This window comes from Dysidea avara, chromosome 13 (assembly GCF_963678975.1).
Source record: "Dysidea avara chromosome 13, odDysAvar1.4, whole genome shotgun sequence".
NCBI lineage: Eukaryota > Metazoa > Porifera > Demospongiae > Dictyoceratida > Dysideidae > Dysidea > Dysidea avara.
The window spans coordinates 18,182,615-18,199,438 of NC_089284.1; the positions used below are offsets into that span (position 1 = coordinate 18,182,615).

Below are 16,824 nucleotides of genomic sequence, written 5' to 3' on the forward strand. Positions count from 1 at the left end.
ATCCAGGGGGGGTCCCTGAATCTCGAACAGAAAATCTAAGACAGATAGTGCGTGGAGGAAAGCAACAGATCGCGAAAGATTGATATACTCTAATAGAGCAGACCCAAACTATTCTAATTAACTATGATATAGCATCATGTGATGATAGCTCACGTGATATGGATTGTTTAAAGTTCAGCAAATGGCAGAAGACACACGCTTACTGTGAGGGAAGAGCTGGCAACTGCAAGGAAACAATGGCATTTGTAGTCACTGATATTGTTGTATAGGTACATCTGATTTGTATAATCTTCTATTTAAAGTAGTGTTTTGCTGCCGCTACTTTTCTGTTGTGGTAATGCACCTAACTCTGCCCGACATTTGGTCTATATGGGCACGTGATATCACTCGGCTGTTCTTGAGACCTCACCGAGAAGACACAGAATGAATCTAACTCTGGTCCCCGCACTCGACAGTATGAATTATGGAGTGACACAGGAGTTAGCTACTTCAGTAGTTCTTTAACTTGGTCAGGAAGAAGTGTGATGAACAAGTGCTCCATTATTCGTCATAACTACTGTGTGCCAGGAAGTTGTGTATGTAGTAAGCTATAAGTCTACAATAGCATAGTATATAGCAATAAGCTGCACAAGTAGCAGTGTAGATTTCCAGTTAGTTATAGCTAGAAACACACACATCGTGCTTGTTGAAGTTTTGCCTAAGAGCACGTTTTATGTATGACTGCTACAGCTGTAGGCCAGATGTACTGAGTTGTATATGTGAACTTTAGGGGGGTTACCCTCCACACAGCTCAGAGACCCCCTCCTGGATCCGCCCCTAGGCCTTTATATAGTACAATATATTAGAGTTTGCACTAGTGCTGAAACAATTATTTGGAATTTGGTTGGCATGACATTCTAATACTGTCCAAAATATTTGTTTGCACTTTAGTAAGCTGTGATCAGATAGATGAAGCCAACCTAGAAGCTAGAGATTGTGAACACAGTGACTTATTCACACTGAAGAAATCCATTTTAGAAGAGATAGAAATAGCTCTCAGGCTTTACCTTACTACCCAACAAAGATATCAGTGAGCTATGGAATAATAGTAAAACCTATATCTCGATAAGTGACAGCCATTTTATCTCGATAATCGATATTATCTCGATAATAATGTAATCTTGTAAGCACAGTTTTACATATTTGTTGACGTAAAGTCCTTGTCAAGTCAGAAATTTTACCTGTTCCTCATTTAATTCGATATCTTTCCAAAGGTTTTTCATCTGACTGTGGTTGATATACACTAGATTATGGAGATTTACTATTATCTCGATAATGAAAATCATTATCTAGTTTACGATAGGTGATTTAGGTATCTAGATTATCTTTGTATCTAAATTATCTCCCAGCCCTAGCCTTACTCATGGATAAAGAAGACTTGGTAATTTTGTTCACAACTTTTAAAAACTGCTACTAGTTTACACCTTCCCACATCAAAAATAACCACTGGATTTCGAATCTAATCTGACAAACGTGTATTTACTAGTTTTTAACAGGTTTCAACTGATATGGTAAGCTCAAAACCCAGGACTGGTATATGTTAATATAGGCATACACAATCAACAACGCAAGCATTTCAAACAAAGCCACATGCATGGATGTTTTTCAAAGCAATTCTCTTTCATCTTCAAAGTAAAAAGGCAGTTACTAACCTGACGAATCTTGGTTCAATTCCTTCAAAATATCGAAGAATTCATATATATGGTATTCCAGACCGTTTGTTTAATTAGTTTAGGGTGAATTCTCACAGTCTTGGTAACTGGTGAATCCCATAATACATACACCATGCAGGAGCCCATAAATGTGTTGTGGCACTTATGAGCTCCTGATTATACATTGGGAGAAAGGATGGGCATAGCATAGTGAAGACAAGGCAGTTATGTGCACACATGAGCCATGAGTGCGTTACTGCAAATTGATACCTTTGCACTTTTAGCAAAGAGAAACGAGGCATAAGACTTGTACCAAACAGATTGGTTCTGATGCATTGTTCCCTATGTAAGGCTATCTAATGGACTAAATGTAGTCGAAAACTATGCGAATGTCTGCACTGCTGATTAGTAATTAGTATAGAGGTGCAAGTTTTGTCGTACAATTATAGCCTTATATGGTGCCATTCTTCCATTGTTAATTAGGTTAACAAAAAGGTAAAAAAAAAGTGTAAGAATTTTATAAGTAGCAATCATTACAATGAAAATGCTTTAACATCAGGTGGAGATCATCAGCTGGAGTGTACATTTAATAGGCCCTACTTTAGCCATGCTTGGACTAAAGAATTAAATTTGCTGACGATGCCCCTTATTTGTAATGATCCTTACTAGCTTGTAAAATTCCTGAAAGAGTACACAGGAGAAACTATGTAGAGAATTTTATGTCATACTGAATCTGCCAACACTCACCATTGTTATTAGTTAGATATGTTTCTAACAGAATTATCAGTGATGTTCATCAATGTGGATTAGTTAAATATACAAGTGTTTAGTGTACTGAATTGATTATCATCAACACTTCATCAAAACTAGTGAACAACCTGTGAAGGTCTGCTTCTTTGCACTCCATAGAAACAAAATTCGAAGCCCTTTTGACATCAACCATGTAAAGTAATCAATTACAAGGTTTTTGTGATTGGTGACAAAGCTACCTAACTATTAATAGTAATGTAGTAACACTATACAGAATATACTATTACCAATATTTCATATAAGCTGACCTTGCAGCTTTGTGATTGCTGCTACGTGCAAAGTGCTAATAATATTATTCACCAGTTACTTAGTGTGGGATGATAAGTCTTGCAGATGTGTTATAATGTGATGTTTAAGGTCATCTGGATCAACATTCTAACTACCTCATTTTGTGTTGGTAGCTTATAAGTTTGGGTGTGTATTGATGTTATGACTTGTGTTATGACATCATGGCAGGATCACATCAAGATGTCAGAACCCCCACCCTACTCTGAACAACCACTACCACCTCAGGGACAGGTACTGAACATTAAGTCTTCATGTTATTAAGTTTGTTTATAGACAGCACCAGCTCCTGTGGCACAGCAGACACAACCAACTGCTGGAAAGAATCCCAATTTTAGAGTAAGTTATATTATTCCTGTATGTCCTGTATGTCTCACTTGTTTTATTCTTTTTCACAGTTTAATCGTACACCAATGTCTTATGATTGCCACATTTGCCACACTAAACAAACAACTCAAGTTTCCTATAAAGTTGGAGCACTTGCTTGGCTGCTTGTATTGTTATTGTGTCTGCTGTTTATTTGGCCATGTTGTCTACTCCCGTTGGTAATCAAGGATGTGCATGATGTTGTCCACACATGTCCTAACTGTAATAATCAAGTTGGAGTTTACAAACGTGTCTAGAAGTGATCAGTTTGTGTTATTAGACTCAATTGTGTAGACTTTTTGTATGTACCTTTCTTGTCAGAGTAAGTAATCACAATCCATTCTGGAGGTGAAAACACATAGTTACTGGCTGAACAATCAAAGAGGTATTTTTAAGTCAAACTGTTGGTTACATGAGGCACGATCAGGTTAGTTTGGTGACATCACAGAGTGAGGATTGGATGTATGCCAAATTGCTGTCATGTCATGGGTGCAGTAAGCACATAGTTACTTATTAAACTTTGTATCCCCCTCATGTCAGCCAACTGTTTAAGGGGTGTCATATTTTCACAAACTGTAGCTAGATCTGCAATCACAGTCAAAGTCTTACCTGTTTCACTATACCTTGACATAGTGTAGTGAGACATTGCAGTGTGGGTGACTTCCATCTCATTCATTTGATTGTCTTATATTGCATGTCTGCAGCTACGTGGCCGATGACTCATCAGTTTTCACACAGCCAAATTCTTTTCTTTTGTCAGTGGGTTATAGCTGCAGGCAATTGATGATAAAGGTAGAAAACGTAAAAGTTAGGGGGGCCAAACTTAGGGTCTGGACTTGGTGCAGCTGGAATGTAATTAACAGCTGCATGTGTACAGCCTTTGTGCTTCTATAACTGTGTTATTTAATTAGATTCATGTTCACCATATCCTGCTACAGATCATGGCCTCACTCATGAATATGATTAATACTAGCTGAAACAATTACCTAATTCCAAATAATTGTTTTACCTTACCAATACTATTTTGAAGATGATTAATCTTGCAGTTTTCACAAGAACCCTGTCTGCCCAAACTACACTAATAAAACAATCAAGCCGGTAAAGGAGATGGAGATCACTCACACTACATGCCTCACAATAATAACATACATGTTTGTAAAGTCATGATACGTACTCATAGTACGTAGTTGCCCTATGAGTAGCTCAGTAGTGAAAAGTTAACACTGATATTTACCGATCGCGATGTATGTGTCACGGGATCACTGCGACGTATATGCAGTTTATGAGCCAATAGCTAATATCGTGACCAGCCGGGCTCGCGCTAATACGCTGTTTTGCGCGAGTCCAGTTGGGTACGAGACTATCCAGTACACTTAGTGCCTCCGGAGATTTGACATTTGTTAGGTAGACAGTGGAACCAGTTATTCTCAGGTTAGCTTGGTGGCACATGTTTGTTGGATTGGTCATTTTGTTATATATGTTTGTCAACTATATAGTGCTGGTAAATGTAGCTACGTAAGTTCATAGCTATTGTCGTAGGTTCATGACACGACTATTTCAATTTTTCAATTATTAGCAGACTAGTAACTATAAGTAACAGTAGGCATCGCTGACGTTTGCAATCAATAACAGTTGGAAGTCAGTGGATAGTTTAGTGACGAGCTAAGAGTGAGTTTGTAATGTCACCGTTAAAGCCATTCAATAACACCGTATCCACATTTGGTCAGTAATACCTTTTCTATTAATAGTAGATGGTTGTGAAAGATTATTCACAACTTGCTCTGAAGACCATCAATACATTCCTATCCGTCTCCCACACAGTTAAATGCAGCCGACTAGTCCCCCTACCACTGTGGGACTAGACGAGTATATATCTACGTATGCTTTTAAAAATCGACTCCTAGTCTCGCGTGGCCAGACCGCTTTTTTTTTCTCTTAGCCACGCGGGACCCCCTACCACTGTGGGATCCCATTGCTAGATCCACCATGAAACTCGAGACATGATTGCTGTCATCGCTTTTAGCATCTCACGAGATGCAAAAGGACAGATCTCTCAACCTTTTTTTTTAGTATGTTACTTTTTACAAAAGCAGCATTTCAAATAAATAAGGCTGTTGCTATTGCTCTGGCGATCACGTGAATAAAAGGGTCGGGGAAAAAAAGACAATCCTTAACTGAGATTGAACCCGGGACCTCCAATGTGTGAACCCAGAGTCGTAACCACTGTACATGTGCTACGTGGCTACCAGATACTCACCTCCCTAAGTTTCTACATTATATGTATCCAAGTGGGATAACTTCTATATATTGAAGACAAAGGTGAAGAAGAAACCAAAGCTGAACCTGACCCTAACCCTAGCTCTCTGTTAGTAACCCTGACATTAAGTTTGCCTGTGAACTACTTGTCGCATATGCCCTAAAGTACAAGACCCGAGGCAAACTACCAGTCGTGTGCCCTAAAGTCGAATACTCGGGGCAAACTACTAGACGCATGTCAACCCCTAGCTCGTGTATGTGTTTGACAGTGAGAGAAATCTAGTGGACTGCCAGAACAATACCGTATAGTAAAAAACTTTGGTGGTAAAAAAACTTTGGTAAATTTGGTGAATAGCGTTACAATTGCCAAAGTTTTATCTGCCAATTTACTTTATCAAATTAACCATGTTGAAAGGATGGGTATCAAAGTATCGTGACAGGTATCGTGGGTATTTCGATAGATAATATATACCTTATCTATGGTGTTTCCAAGCTTTCCCTTCGATTTTTGCAAGGGTTCATTGTCCCACAAGAAAATCCCAACAATACCTCGACATTACAAAAACCAGCAAACGATGCTTACACTTGTACGGTAGCTACCACTTGAATGGAACGTTGCCACATGACATGAAAGTGCAAGTGATTAAAGAATTGCTAATTAAGGGGTGTGGCAGCCATTTCCATCGTGAGTCGTCATTCCTCAATGCGAGGGATGAAGACCACACCCCTTAATTGGTGATTTGTTTAACCACGCGCACTTGCATGTAGCAATGTTATATTCGAGCGGTACAGTACATGGTAGCTAATAAAAATTTCACATGAAGCCCCATTCGCCATAGTTTTTTTTGTCAATTTTGTAATAGTGGGCTTTCACCAAACTTTTTTACTGCCAAAAGTTTTACTATATGGTATCCCTGGATTTGATTCTCCACACAATACACCTCACAACACACTGGCTGAACTGAAATTAAGCAATATATAAACATTTGGATTGCTGATAGGAATTCACCTTACCATCTCATTGTTCTTCACCTTTATAATGTGTACTGAGCCAAACTGCCAAAATTTCAGCTCAAGACAGAGGCCCCACACTATTCTAATTAAATGATCATGTGATACCTGGTACAAGATGATCATGTCATGTGATACTCGGTAAAAGATGATCACATGATACTTGGTACAAAATGTTTTGGGGTTTAAAGTGATTTTCAAAACTTTATTGAAAATATTGCAAGTGGTCGTGATATCAAGGCTGAAATCATGTGTCTCATGACAAAATCATGACAGTTGAGAGGTCTGACAAAGGGCCAGATGAAACTTGCTACTTAGCTAGATCGTTATTGTAGTTGAAAAGTACACACAGTAATAGCAAATGATTCACTGGGTTCCCAGTACAGGGTTGAAACAAAATACAAATTTTCGAATTCAAGTTTCCAGCCAAGACAAGAAAACCAACTCTTCCTCATAGTGGTGTGATAAGTTTGGATGCATAGTCAGTATATGCTGTTAGTCTGGAAAAGGATCTGAGATGTGATGTTAAATGCCAACGCTCCACAATCATTGTGAATACCTCACTACTTAAAATTGTTGATCATCTTCAATTAATACCTGAACAATATTCTGCAAGACTAACAAACAGGCATAGTACCTCTCAAGATGTCATTAACGTCATTAATTTTGATGATATTTTAACATATTTATTTGGGCTGAAACATATGCTAATACTTGGTGAGTACTCACTAAGAATTTTGGTACTCAGATAGTAAAATTGGTACTCGAGTACTCGTTAAGATCACGTGACCCAGCTCTGATCATCTTCCAAGGAAAGCAACCCTGTGCCAGGGACCCAGTGAATCATTTGTTTATTACTGTGTGTACTTTTTAACTACAACAACTCCAGATAAGATCTGGCTAAGTAGCAAGTGTCATCCGGCTGTTTCTGTGGAGTATGAAATTATTTTGCATCTTGAGAGGTACTAAAAGCTATATTATATTATTTCTGTGAAGACAATGGTCATGCCTCGTGGATCTAGCATGGGATACTACAATGAACATCCCACAATGGTAGGGGTATCAATTTGTAAAAGTTGATTTTTTGGATTGTAGATCCTATCATGGAGCATTCACCCACAGTCTGGGACCTGCGCACAGCCATTATGCATCTATCAATGTATTGCTCTCAAATGTCAGATGACCCATAGTAGTAGAGCAAACCAAGCATGTTAAATCCCCACCATAAGCTTCAGTTGTAGTAACACAAACTACTATGTAAGGAGCAGTTTGTGAAGAGGTAACCTTAGTTGCAACAGCCATTGGATTTTTCTGCTCAGAAGAATATGTGTACATTATTAGTATTCATGTTAGAGTGTCTTCTGTCAGCTGCTTTGATTAGACCATTAGTAATTAAATTAATGATTAGATTACTAGTGACTAAACTGTGGAACCAGAACATATCATATTAACACTCCCACAAATACTGAGTTCTGTGTACTTGTATAATTACACCTGCTTGTACATTGTTAGGGTTTCCAACTCAAAATAGGAAGGTGCTTCCTTTTGTTGTTTCTGGTGATTTTCACACAGACTGACCTTTAAGATAAAACAAACAAGTGCTAATTTATTATTGGGTTGTTTGTAGCATTGGGTATCAGCATAAAAGTGGTCACGTGACCAAAAATATCATAACAGTTAAATTGGGCAGTTTATTAGAAAATCATTGTATTTTAGGAATTAGTGTATTTTCTTGCCTTGTAATGAAGACTTCTACATCTTTTAGTGCAATAGCACATCCTTTATAGCTATAATGGCCGGATCATTGGTCACGTGACCACTTTTGGATATTCACAATTAAAAGTACATTGATATTGAAGTAATAGACAGTTTAATAATTATTAGTACTTGTTCATTTTATCTTAAGGACAGCCTGCATGAAAATCATCAGAAACAATGAAGAAGGCTGAGGCATCATCTTATTTTGCAGTGGAAATCCTATATAGTAGGTCAAATTTTAGAAAACATGGGGACAGGCTGGATAAAAGCACCAATTTTTTTTTGGTGATAACTGAGACCCTTTTCAACATTTTCATGCTAGGAGCCCAATTAAATAATTGCCCCTAATCAATTAATTTCAGGTGACTGTTTTATTAGAGTTTTTATCATTAATTTTGTGCTACCAATGTGTTTTAAGACACTGTTATGTTGCAAATGTTTATGAAATATGTTCTGAGCATTCAATTACAAATACTAATCTATTTTACAAAATAAATAAATATAATCACGATGTAAAAATGTTTTCTGGATTTTCAAGTAGACAGTTACATTTACATAGACTAGTGCACGATAAACTGGCTTTTTGCAACTACATCTAGTCCCACATCCCTTTTCACTTTTACAACTGCATTTTACAAACTCCATGCATGCACTGGAAGCTATTGGCTGAGTAGTCCAAACTGGAATCCATACTTTATCATGTTCATCCCAATTCCAACCCCAAGAATCTGGCGTAGATTGATTTTGCTGAGAGTTGTGACTAGAAGTCCAAATGCTTGCTTGATAAGTGGCCCTTTTACATGCATGTTGCAATAAGGCATCTGACATTGGTGGAATATTTTCCATTGATTTATTTTCCCGACAAAATAATTCCATTCTTACTTCATCTACATCTTCCAACGTGCTGCTTTTGTTATATGAAAGAACTGTATACTATTCCAGCATCCTAAAGTGTGAAGTTGCAGCATCAAAATTTTCAAATGGTTGCAGTGATATTCTAGAAAATACTGATGTAATTTCTGGGAAGCTATTCCAAGCTTCCCAAGCTGTTTTTTTGCCTCTTCTATAAAAACTTGATGTTGTATCACAGCCTGTGAAGCTATGAAACAATGGCAATGCAATAGATTTTTCCTCACCCAGATTGGAGCAGATGGTGTTTATATGCCAAAAAGCAAAGTTTTTTCTGGTACCAAATGCCACCCAAATGTTTGCATCAGAATTGACAGAGAATAAATGCGATAATTTTCCAATAAGGATGACGATTACATCTGTGTCTACAATGCGTACAAGACAAGTGCTTAGCACTTTCTTCAATGAATCAATCAGGTGAATTACAAGTCTCGTATCCGCTTCCTCAAGATTACACTGTTGCATAGATTGAGTAGTACTGTTTGTCAACACGAATGGGCCATCAGTGACAAAGATTTCTTTATTATCTGGGTATTTGAATGATATAATTTTACCAGATAAGAACTTGAACAGTTCCTCTTTATTTCTTTCATCACGCAAAAAACTCTTCCAATTTGTTGGTACCTTGTTTTTTCCTGCCACCTTTTGTCGAATACCCAGACCTCGCCTTTCCCTGGTAGAAGCTTTGATACTGTCAGTAATGTATGCATCCCATACTAGATCAAGTCGTGAACAGTTTTCAAGCTGTCTGACTAGGTGGGGTATAAATATTGAATCAGCATAGTCATCAAATGTAGCGACACTTACTGTTGGTAGAAGGTGAACCAAAGCTGCACCATCAATAACACTGACATCGAGAACTTTGGGACATTCTGGTTGGCCATCTTGTGGAATCAAATTTAATAGATCAGATTTTTTTGATAATCGCAGTTTACCATTGTCTGATATAGAGGGTGGAAAGGGCTGGTTTTCATGACTGAAAAATGTTTGCATATCACAATCCCTATTTTTAGCTACAATGTATAGTCGTGAAAATAATGACACATCATTTTTCAGATTTTCAACAGTCTTGGACTCCTTTGATTTTGACTTATGTTTTGGGCATTTAAAGAGTGAAAGATAGTTTCTTTTTATCGGATCATGTATAGACCTAGTGCAATCAACCAACACCAATTTGTAGTAACTATTAAACTGCTCTCTTCCCAAAGCTTCAATTGTAAAAACAGTGTCTACTGCTGACTTGTCCATTATAATTCCTGCATCCAATGTTGACAAGTCTTCAGATTGATCTGAAAATGGGTTGCCCATGTCTTCAAATGCTTCCACCAAAGAAAGAACTTTCATTTTAAAATTGCTTTGTGTTGAGTGTCCTTCATCATGATGAAAATGATCATCATCATCTTTACTTTCCAAAAATTGCTTCTCGAATTCTTCAATTAGCCGTGCCTGTTCTGGTCCAGAAATTAACCATTTCCTTAAAGCAGCAGGATTCTGCAAAAGACCAATAGCACCACCAGCCCCTTTTACACAGACATTGTTCATGAGCCTGGTCAATGGGCATTGCAGAAAATCGATTTTTGGTTTTCTGTATAACCCAATGACCGTTCTCATAAAACTCATTGTAAATAGATGTTGGCAAGTTTTGCATATCACAAATATGCACAGGCATCCATCGTGCATAGTGATAGTGATCCAAGGAAAAAAACCATGGTGTAATTGCTTTGATAGAATCAAGGTATAGTGGAAAATTTCTCTCACAGTGAGCTCTCACAAATATTAGGCCAGATAGCTCTAAATTGAATACAGTGTCCCAATACAAAAACATGGGACAGGTTTTCCTCAAGTTTTCTTTCCATTCTTGTTGGGAGCTAAATGAACCACCTGCTTGTAAAAAAGCCTTCTTTTGCAGTATTGCTAGAGCTAATGCACTGACCTGGTGAGCATTTCTTGTTTTCATAAGGTGAAATGCATTGAGAAAACTTTCTGCAGTGCCTGTTGATGCTACACCAGATTGTGTGAGAGCAGTCACCCATCCTGACCCATCAAGAACTCCACAAAGCCATCTTTATGTGAAGGCCACCCATCATAGCTACACATTTGTCTTCACCATGCATATCTGGCCATTTCCATTGCACTAACTTGGCTAAAGCAAATAGTGGTGTATCAAATGCTATAACTGGAATCTGGCCTGGGTTTAGGAAGTGCATGGCTTTAGTTTGTACAGTGATTCCATGCTTCACCATTGCAGCAGAAGCAGCATGCTCATAAAACAAAGGCATTAATTGAGAAATGCTTGCGCATGTAACTTCAGATTTAGAAGATAATGCATGATAAGCAGCCCATGATATCCGTTCTTCTTTGTCTAACTCTTCCTTGCTTATAGCTTCCATAACATGCTTCAGCCAATTGTGTTCCGTCTGCACTGCTTCATTACAATGTGGATGAGACAATAATTGTGAGCTTGTTGGAACAGAGGGAACTACAACAGCATCTTTCCTCAGAACAACAGCTGGTACAATTGTATAGCTATCTGGCAACTTTGGTAGCTTTTTAGCTGCAGAAGCAGTATTTACAGTGGGTTGGGATAGTCCTTCATTACACAGGGTAGGAAATTGAAAAAGACTGATACCTGTTCCATGAAAAGATTCTCTAGATGTGGTACTTGAAGGATTGTGGTCTAAATTGTCCAGAGCACCAACAGTAAATAATCCATGCCGCAGCTGATGAGGGCACACTAAATCAGTTTCATTGATGGAATTACAAACAGTTGTGGCTATTTGGTTTTCAAGTTCCAAAATCCTATCATAACTGACAGAAAGACCCAAGCGGTACAGTTCAGAAACTATTTTCTTCGATCTGGTTTGCATATGCATTTTCAGCCCTAGATAGAGAGGCTAAGGTGGCTCAAATTTTCTGTAGTGATGATGTGAAGATTTAGATTGTCTATTGCAGTTAAAAACGATAGTCTGTGATATGGTTAGGCAGCTTTGTGAGTCTTGATGTTCAATGGTGCATCCATTCAATAGCATTGACACAAAATACTTGACATTTGTTGGAACTGATTGTTGCTGGCAGTTTATATACACCAAAGGAGCCATTAAATTTTGTAATATTGGAATTCAATGTCTTCGCGAATGATTTTAGCAGCTTTTGCAAGAATTATTGCATCGTCTTCATAGTTACCATTCACAGCTTGCTTCATTATCTGTTGTATTCCCTTGTCAAAAATAAGCAGTGTATTCTTTCCATCACTTTGAGCTTGAGGAAAATGCGAAAGTATTTGCTCCTTCAATCTAACCTTGTTTATTTCTTTGGGAATACCTCAAGCGCTTTTCATAGAGTGCTCTTAGTTCAGAAAACGTGAATAAAAAAACTCCTTCCTGTACTGAGGCTTCTACATGCGACAAAAGCTCAGCAAAGGCTCTTGCTTCAAGTTTTCTTTCCTCAATTAGTACACTAGAACTTTCCTCGACTTCTCTTAAGTAAGACCTGTGATGATTGCGGAGCTTAGCTAAACAACTCAAATGATATTTAGATTCCAGAGCAATAAGGTCCCCTCCTTCAATTTTTGTGAGCAATGTAGTGTCGTTCAGGTCTTTATCAATAGTACGCACACTACTGTCAGTTTCCAACATGCTGAAGTGATGAAGCTTACCACACAAAAATGCATTTGTCCTTATCTAATGACTGGCGCAAAGGGCAAGTGCGCTTGGGACCACAAATATTTCCAACCTCTAATTCAATGTCTGGAACATTCCTTTTCCTTGCTTTTTCTAACTTATCTTGACCAAATTTCAAATAACAACTTTTGTGCCACTTTGCTTTATTTTGTACAAAGTCCTGTACTGTTATATTTTCAAGTAAATGAGTCAGTGGTAATGGTAAAATTTCTAATTATTTAAAATCCTTGACTCTATCAAGGAAACATTGATATGGGATAGACTTATCTGCTTTGCCTGGTGCATTTAATGGACATTTCAAAATTTCAGTTGCTTGCTGCTGACAGAGAACACACAAGGACCAGTCCATGATTTTGAAACTAACACTGTTCTTATGCACCTATCAATGTATTGCCCCACCACCCCCCCCCCCCCCCCCTCGGGCGTAAGTGGGGCTTTACAGGGGGAATTGACATGAAACTGCTGCCCCACTATGGGGCATTTGACGATCGTTCAGTAAGCACCCAAATATTTTTTGTTGTAACTTCCTTCGCTGTCAAATCCCGCGTTGCAACTGGGGCCAACGGTGGGGATTTGATACGATAGGTTTGCCCTACTATGGGGCATTTGTCATTCGGCTGTGTCAAATCCCCACTATAGCCCCATATATGCCCGGGGGGGGGGGGGGGGGGGGGGGGTAGTGGGGCAATACATTGATAGGTGCATTACAGCAGAGATGACTCTACAGCACAAACTAATCAGTGATTTCAAGCATCAAGTGTTTTATATTACCTGTATTCAGTCTTTGGTTGAACAGGAAGCCTTTGTTTGAGCAGGAAGTTGAAGATTATCACAAGCATGCGGTCGTATCGATAAGCGCCTCTTAAAACAATTAATCATTTCTAGAGGCGCTTAAGTCAGAAAATTGCTCATGTGTTTATGTATACTATACCTTGTGTGTATTTACCTTTAAATTGACATAGAACTGAATGTTTGAGTTGAAACTATTATAATTACAAAATACAATTACATGCTGTTATTTTGAATTCTCGATTACAAACCCGAGGGCTCCTAGCATAAAATAACATAGCTGTGTACAAAAAGTTTGGTGCTTTTATCTGCTCTGTCCCCATCTTCTTAAAAATACCCATTTATCTGCCCTACTATATGAAGGGATTTTTGGTTATATGACCACTCTTTGGATATTTACATGTGTTAACATTGTGCTGATAGTGACTGCTGCAAACATTCCAAATATAAATTAGCACTTGTTTGCTTTATCATAAAGGTAAATCTGTGTGAAAATCTCCAGAAACAACAAAACAAATCACCTTCCTATTTTGAGTGGAAACCCTAACATTGTTTACACCTGTGTATTGTAATCATACATGATTCCTGCACAGTACATGATATAATCTACCTGACTCTTGTTACATGCTTGTGTCTATACAACTCCTTTATCATTATTATGGCTTTTTAATATTTAAATATGTGTTATCTTCTATCTGTAAGTTCACACCATAGGCCAATAGCAAGCTAAAAATTATAAAAATCCACATGGAAAAGGTGAAGTGGTTGTAGATTTTCAGCAGTTGCTAGATTGAAATGCAAAGAAGCAAATAACAAGCCTTTAAAATACACACTATTGTAAAGGATGAACTCAAAAATGCAGCACTTTTAGTTTTAATGAGATGAGTAACTCAAATTTCATAAACAGTGTACTTTGGAATTTTACACATAGTTTAAGTTTTCACAACATTGTATCATATTACAATGAGTTTTGTGCTGCAAATAGCTACATCATAAGAAAGGCAATGATGATTAAAGACCTGATTGACCTAAAGTATAGCCCAAGCAGCCTCCAAGTTTTCTGACATAGTTTCAATGATGCAGTCGTTACGACATTTATAACACAATTTATTGTATAAGTAATGTTATCCATAGTGGATATTGTGCCAGTACTGGTTAACAAGTACAAACAGCTATTGTGCCAGCATAGTAGTATGCCCTGAGTATTCAACTTTAGGGCATGCGACCAGTAGTTTGCCTCAAGTATTGTACTTTAGGGCACATGACAAGTAATATTAACATTAAGGCTAGGGTTGGATTCAGCCTTGGTTTCTTCTTCACTTCAGTGTCTTTTTCACTTCAGTTGGACATTTATAAGGTAGAAACTAATGCAGATGGGTAGCTGCAACACCAGTGGGTAGCTGCAGCACCAGTGGGTAGCTGCAACACCAGTGGGTAGCTGCAACACCAGTGGGTAGCTGCAACACCAGTGGTACAGTGGTTACGAGCATGAGTATGGATGCTAGGGTTTGAGCCTACGCTGAGGTAACTTTTTTTCACTTTCTTAGGTTTTTTGTCCAAGTTTTTTTAAATGCACATAACATTCTCAGTAGCCTCCACTGCCGGAAAAATAGCTGGCGAAACAGTGCAACTGGTACTGGCTCTAAATAATCTGCCAATGTTATTTGTAAATATCAGTAGTTAGAGAAAAAATTATAGCAATTGATGGATCATTAATTAATCTTTGATCAAATGTTGTATATTGGGAGTAATGAAGAATGGTAGTTGTTTAGCTATTATAACACATATGCTGTGTTATGAGTTAGAACAAAAGCATTTCCCATGGGGGTGTTGACAAGTTGCACTTACTTGCAAAGTGCATGCTGTGTTTCTGACAGAGGAACTCGGCATTTTGTATGGTACACATTAGTGTGATTGATTTCAGCTCGGTGTGGTGACCACCCCCAAAATTCTTTTGTTTCTACTATTCTCCATGACAACTGGTTGTGTTATGGGCACACATGACCAACACATGCAGACAATAATCATTACACATATGAAGTGGATATTAGAGCTTTATTTTGATAGGAACCTTAAAACTTGCTAGAGAAGTTCTACACAAAGCCATGCCCTATAGCTTGGATAATAATGACATAATTCCTTATTAAGTTACATTCGCTACTTGCAATGTTTAACTGGTAAATTTGTGATTGTATAGACCTTGTACAAATGATTATCTTACAGGATCAGAAGATGTCGGCACCACCGCCATATCCTACTGAAAACTATCCACCGCCACAAGGACATCTACCCCCTAAAGAAGGGTATCCACCCCCTCAAGGAGGGTATCCACCCCCTCAAGGAGGGTATCCACCTGCACAAGAAGGGTATCCACCCCCTCAAGGAGGGTATCCACCTGCACAAGAAGGGTATCCACCCCCTCAAGGAGGGTATCCACCCCCTCAAGGTAGCTACCCGCCTCCTCAGGCTGGCTATCCACCTTCCCAAGGAGCACAACAACAGGTGATAAATGTGCCCTGCATTGTATAGTATTGAACATGTTTATGTAGGCAACAACAACAGTAGTGGTACAGGCTCAACCAGCTACTGCTGTGGTCACCAATGTTAAAGTAAGTTATATTCTGTTACATCAAAAACAAGTGCTTATGATTCTGTTGTGTGGAATATATGTCATTTCTTCTTGATGTTGCATATTGTGTCCCCTTCACAGTTTGGTGCCAGTCCTACAGTGTACAACTGTCACATCTGTAACACTCAGCAGACCACTCGGATCTCCCACAAGACTGGAACGTTAACTTGGCTCCTCGTGTTGCTGCTATGCGTGTTGGGATTATGGCCATGTTGCCTTATACCATTCTGTATTGAGGGCACCAAGGATGTGATCCATACTTGTCCCAATTGTAATAATCAAGTAGGAGTTTGCAAACGAGGCTAGCAATGAACAGATGGACTTTTGTTTGTATATTCAATTATTCATACTGTGTGTGATCAGAATTTTATCAGTTTTGTTGTGTACTATAGTAGTAATATTCTTAATGCAGTAGCTAACCACAGAACCTCTATAGCTAAATCTCACACCCATTGGTGCCAAAAAATTGTATTGGGTTTGTGAGGATGTTGGATTATAAAGGTAGTATTAGATAGTTGGTGTGTCATTAATATAGCTAAACAAGGTTTCATTATTAGTAAGTTGAAATCTTGCTTAGCTATAATAATAGTAAGAGTTAATAATTAGTACAACTGTATATGGATGGATGGCTGTGTTTTCG

The 16,824-nt window shown here is 38.2% G+C and overlaps 2 protein-coding genes across 2 annotated transcripts; both read left to right on the forward strand.

Annotated features, from left to right (window-relative positions):
• The first annotated feature begins 404 nt into the window (after window positions 1–404).
• On the forward strand, window positions 405–3,529 carry LOC136242033 (LITAF domain-containing protein-like). The gene is made up of 4 exons (XM_066033354.1): window positions 405–575; window positions 2,958–3,020; window positions 3,063–3,125; window positions 3,185–3,529. Exons 1-4 carry the CDS (start codon window positions 525–527, stop codon window positions 3,407–3,409), a joined length of 402 nt encoding a protein of 133 aa, XP_065889426.1. The 5' UTR covers window positions 405–524; the 3' UTR covers window positions 3,410–3,529.
• A 912-nt stretch (window positions 3,530–4,441) lies between these two features.
• LOC136243299 (cell death-inducing p53-target protein 1 homolog) lies at window positions 4,442–16,575 on the forward strand. The gene is made up of 4 exons (XM_066034820.1): window positions 4,442–4,583; window positions 15,779–16,057; window positions 16,105–16,164; window positions 16,266–16,575. Exons 2-4 carry the CDS (start codon window positions 15,788–15,790, stop codon window positions 16,488–16,490), a joined length of 555 nt encoding a protein of 184 aa, XP_065890892.1. The 5' UTR covers window positions 4,442–4,583; window positions 15,779–15,787; the 3' UTR covers window positions 16,491–16,575.
• The last annotated feature ends 249 nt before the right edge of the window (window positions 16,576–16,824 follow it).

Bases quoted from the DNA above. Each gene is read 5' to 3' on its own strand.
- LOC136243299 (XM_066034820.1), top strand. From the start codon at position 15,788: ATGTCGGCACCACCGCCATATCCTACTGAAAACTATCCACCGCCACAA. The intron at 16,058-16,104 runs GTGATAAATGTG...ATGTTTATGTAG, and splicing joins CCCAAGGAGCACAACAACAG to GCAACAACAACAGTAGTGGT. The intron at 16,165-16,265 runs GTAAGTTATATT...TCCCCTTCACAG, and splicing joins CTGTGGTCACCAATGTTAAA to TTTGGTGCCAGTCCTACAGT.
- LOC136242033 (XM_066033354.1), top strand. From the start codon at position 525: ATGAACAAGTGCTCCATTATTCGTCATAACTACTGTGTGCCAGGAAGT. The intron at 3,021-3,062 runs GTACTGAACATT...GTTTGTTTATAG, and splicing joins CACTACCACCTCAGGGACAG to ACAGCACCAGCTCCTGTGGC. The intron at 3,126-3,184 runs GTAAGTTATATT...TCTTTTTCACAG, and splicing joins GAAAGAATCCCAATTTTAGA to TTTAATCGTACACCAATGTC.